The sequence below is a fragment of the Seriola dumerili genome, unplaced genomic scaffold (assembly GCF_002260705.1).
Source record: "Seriola dumerili isolate Sdu_G_001 unplaced genomic scaffold, Sdu_1.0 BDQW01000083.1, whole genome shotgun sequence".
Classification (NCBI taxonomy): domain Eukaryota; kingdom Metazoa; phylum Chordata; class Actinopteri; order Carangiformes; family Carangidae; genus Seriola; species Seriola dumerili.
Genome location: NW_019174338.1, coordinates 134,687 through 139,393, shown reverse-complemented (window position 1 = coordinate 139,393; position 4,707 = coordinate 134,687). Strand labels below are relative to the sequence as shown.

Genomic DNA, 4,707 nt, shown 5'->3' with positions numbered 1-4,707 from the left:
GACAGATGGATGTACTTGCACTGTACGCAGCACAGCAAGAGCACAGAAGTGACTGATGCTGCTACTGACTGGTCACTTACCACCCCCGCACCATCAATTCCATATAGGAATCTTTGACAACAGAGGAACTGTTGAGGAGAATACTAGAAAATCCTAATTATAAAAATCTATTTATCTCCATTGAATATATCAACTTAAAGCTACTTAAATAGCTTTAAGTTGATATATTCAATACAGTTTTCATTGAAGGAGATGTTTCTCAGTATCACCATTCAGTCTGTGCAGGAGGACGTTCAATTTCCTATTCCTGTTTTTATTTAAATTACAGAGACACATTCTTTGAGACTGTGAGAGAGCCAGTAAACTTTTATTAAGCATATTTTTTTATACATTGAAATAAAGCCAAAGACTGATTGCTGTACACCAGCCTCATACAGCAGAGGTCTGTTGACACATAACAAACTCTGGAAAACACCACCCTCCTGTGGAGACACAGAGACATGGAACACCTCATGTGGACAGCAGATAAAACCACTTCAGTACAACAGTGTAAAACTCCCAGAATCACAAACTATGAAGTCACAGTCAACATTTAAAATCACATCATTCAAACTGAGAGAAGAAATTCAAAGTAATTTAGCTGTTACTTGTGAAATATTAGAAAGGTAGACTTAAAAATAAGTAATGACGTGCTGGTTAAAAGGTTCAGAAACTTGAGGGCAAAGGTTTGCAGGATCGACAGATGCTGATTGGTCGAATGCAAACGCCATGGCAACCATAATATTTGCACAGTTTCATTTGTGAAACAAGGAATTACTCTGGTGTGGATATTGGGACAAGGGTCAGGCATTTCTTGTTGAAAAAGAGTCAAGTTCTTTTTAAAAAAGAGAGAGAGAGCAAACAAACTGATAAACAACAGTAAATACAGAGAACAGCGTCCCTATGTTGTTGTTTCTCGTGTGAAAATTGTGTTTAAAACAGCTGAGATTAAGTTCCCCTGGTTCCATGCAACTTTTTGGTTAAAGCAGGTTATTTATCACATTCCTCCACGCTATATTGTTTGTTTTGTTCTTATTGTTTTTAAATTGCCAGATTTTTTGATATTTTCTGCTCCTTAAAACACTGAAAATATAATATAACACTTTACTAGCTCTATATTTCCTACTGATTTCCTTTAGGGCTGTGATGGGGTGAAAACAGCCTATTGGCCGTGGCTCTGAAGTGCACACCCTCCTTAATTTGCTCTGATTGGTCAGGGGAGACGCCTATCTACAAGAGAGTCATTCAGAAAAGCTGTGAAAAAAGTGGCATTTTCCCACTTTGTAACGTTTCGCTGCTGTCTTCCCCCAACCCCCAAGAAGTGAAATCTGATCCGATCTTTATAGGGAGGCCTTTATTTTGTAGCCAGAAAGCTAACAAACAATAGCAGACCTGCTAACACAGCAACATATGGAGCCAGACGGAGAAAGAGAGAGGAGAAGCGAGTGGAGGACTTCTCTTGGCGATATTCATAACCTGGAATACTTTTTATGAAGAAAATCTTTTGATTTTGTGATCTGTGGACCCTTACGGACTAAATGAATATCAAAAATGGAGGAATGGAACATGATGGTACACGATGATGGTACATGATGATGGTAGATTTCAATAAATCAAATTTATGTGCTTATGTTTAGCGTAAAATGAACTAAGTATTTGAAATCTAGAGACTCTAACCGATCTAACGTGGTACAGTGTCTATATTGACAAAAGTTTTACTTTTACTCTGTCAGAACATGTTCAGAACCTTCTAATGGGCCGTGCACGGGCCAACAGATCTTATGACGCAAGAAAATGTGAAACCTGTAGAATAAGGCACTAAGCCAATTAAAACTGATATTTTTCATATTTATCTTGACTTTGTCCTGTTGGCCCATTGTTCCATATATCAGTACCAGCACACAGTCATAGGGTTAGGATCTGGTGTTCTGCATCTAATGTTGAAATATGCTGACAGTGGTATGGGCATGAGACTGGAGCTCATAGTGTTAATATGTGTCATGTTGTCTGCATCGTAGAAGGAGAGCTTCTTGGATGAGCAGTTTAGGTAGATCCCAATCTTCCGAGGCCTGTGTGCAAATGATAGCTCTCTGATTATATTTGCACAACAGGTAGAATATTTTTGTCCATCGTATTTCAGGAAATTATCTTTTATCCCAAGTTCCCAATAGTCTCTTTTACCAACCTCTGTCTCCCAGTAATGTTGCCCTGAAGAGAACTCATTGACACTGATTGTGCCAATGACAGATTTGAGCATGCGTTGGTCAAGCGAGTTAGTGAATGAGTGGGAGCTAGAGAAAACGAAGCCTTGGTTAAATGGATTGCCAAAAGGATCTGATCGTTGGTTGCTTTGGGGAGTACAAAACAAACTCCGCCCATCGTCAGACACAGTTATATCTCTGCTGTTTCCTTTGAATGACAGCTCTTCAGCTCGGGGCTGGATCACCTGAAGCATCTCCTTCCACATAAAGAACTGCAAGTGACTTTCATAAGGCCCCAAAGTGAGAGAATTATTCACCACTTGGAGCTCATTTGCTCTGGGCCTGAATAAATGTTCAGGAGTCTTCATGCTGTTTTCCTCAGTCCAGCTCTTTAAGAACTTCTCATAGTCTGGGATTTTCAGAACTGATGTCACCTTTCCCTCCAGCTCTCTGTTCTCAGACAAAGCTGTTTCCATAGCATTCAATGTCTCGCTCATCTTCTCAACGGCCTCTTCCTCTTTGTCTTTCAGGTCTTTCTTGATCTCATCTTCTCTCTGTCTCAGAAACTGATGCATCTCCACAAACTGTCTGCAGATTTGGGTCATCAGCTGCTTAGACTTCTCTTTGGTTTTTGTTATTTCTTCCCTCTGTGTCTTGGCTAAGCTCACTGTTACATGTATATCGCCACAAAGGTTCTCCATGCCTTTCTCCAACTCCTTCCTCAGAGATACAGCTGCTTCTTTGATTGGTTTAAACTTGTGTCCTTCGTGCCTCTCCCCATCTCGGCATATGATACAAGCTAACTGCTGATCTGTGACGCAGAACAATTTCAGCTTTTCTTCATGTTCAGGGCACAACTCAGCCACCTGTGTAAAGAAAAAAAAATGAATACAACAACTGAGAGATGTTCATTCCTTATGTATGTTCGACCTGCTTTTGACCCATTCATGAGACATCTGTCACCCTGGTTCTCACTGCCAGCAGCATCTACAGTCTGTGGTGTAGACTTCTCTGATAAACCTGAGAACAAATTACATCAATTAATTTATGAGAAGAAAGCACAGACTGTATGAACATAGCCTCTGTGACGTCACCCATAGGTTTCTGAAGAGTGGTTTTGAAGTGGGCTGCTCTGCCGTCACCATTTTGGCAGTGTCTGACTCGGCCTAACTCCCGGCTAATGAGAAAATAAATAAAAATGAGGTGGGCCAATGATAGAGACTTTCATTTTGTCACTGGCTTGTTTACTGTATCAGTCTGATTGGGTGCTAAATGATTACATCCATGCTAAAAAACTGGAGAATCTAAATGTGCTTTGAGAAGGCATTATTTGGCCTCCGTATTGCTCTGGGGTCTGATGTGGGCTACAAACCAATTTTTGAGATTTTCAAGTGGGCCCCGAGTTGGAAAAGGTTGGGACCCCCTGACTTGACTGAATTAAACATGCTATTCATGCTATAGAGAATGCACAGTTTAATTGCCTGACACATTTTGATAGTCAAGCACTTGTCAATGTTGGATGGTCCATACAGTTAAATATGTGACATCTGTTAAAATGCAGCATATTATGTGGAAGATTGGGTTTAGGCTTGATTAAAGTCTGCTTTTTAAATGACAGTGTACAAGTATTGAAAACACTTATTGTATAACACACTCTAGTACAACACTACCACTAAGTCCTATAGAATTACAGAATAAAATCAACACCTTTCTGGCACAGGCCTGACAAAACTCATTATTATAAGGGTAGGATTTATTGCAGGGCTGTTGTACAGGGTTTTTTTTTTTTGCAGGTTTTTCTCTTTGCTGGATTCCCAGGGAGTTTTCTGGTCTTGTTCTTAAAATGTTCACAGCATTTTTGTCAACTAATATTCTAAATGACCAAAAAAAAAAGACTAAAATGTCAAGTATTTTTGTGGACTATAACTAGACTAAAATGTGTTTCTTTTTGGCTAACACAAGACTAAAATGTCCAGAGACTAAAAACAAAAAGGATGACGGACTAAATATGACAAAAAATTACTTTTTTTAATCTAAGGACTAAATGTAAAAGTAAAAGTGCAGACAGAAAATAAATATATGACACTATAACATTACCTGAGTCAACAAATGTTAAATAATTGGTAACCTATGAGCACATATAAGGAATTACATTGCCTTATGAATACCACCGACTTACTTCTGCTTTCTGGGGTTCATGCTGTTCCTTCATCTTTGTGGCGTCTTTGGCCTTCTCAGCGAGGCTTTTCAATATAAGGCTGGTTGGAAGAAATTTCCCTTCTGCTGCAACAGCTGTCAGACACTGTGGACACTGGTGCCGTGTGTTCAAAATATCTGTAATGCATTGTCTGCAGAAAGAGTGTCCACAGAGAAGAGTCACTGGATCGGTGAAGATCGTCAGACAAATAGAACAATTCAAGTCTTCAGAGTAAAAAACAGACGCCATTACTGATGTTGTTCTTTGTGT

The 4,707-nt window shown here is 39.5% G+C and overlaps 1 protein-coding gene across 1 annotated transcript; it reads right to left on the bottom strand.

Annotated features, from left to right (window-relative positions):
• Nucleotides 1–335: 335 nt before the first annotated feature.
• LOC111221297 (nuclear factor 7, ovary-like) lies at nt 336–4,707 on the bottom strand. The gene is made up of 3 exons (XM_022744649.1): nt 4,420–4,707; nt 3,204–3,260; nt 336–3,106 (listed from the first exon to the last, which is right to left on the bottom strand). Exons 2-3 carry the CDS (start codon nt 3,225–3,227, stop codon nt 1,928–1,930), a joined length of 1,203 nt encoding a protein of 400 aa, XP_022600370.1. The 5' UTR covers nt 3,228–3,260; nt 4,420–4,707; the 3' UTR covers nt 336–1,927.

Coding starts and splice junctions, on each gene's coding strand:
- LOC111221297 (XM_022744649.1), bottom strand. CDS start 3,227: ATGCTGCTGGCAGTGAGAACCAGG. Junction 3,107..3,203: donor TGCTGGCAGTGAGAACCAGG/GTGACAGATGTC, acceptor TTCTTTACACAG/GTGGCTGAGTTGTGCCCTGA.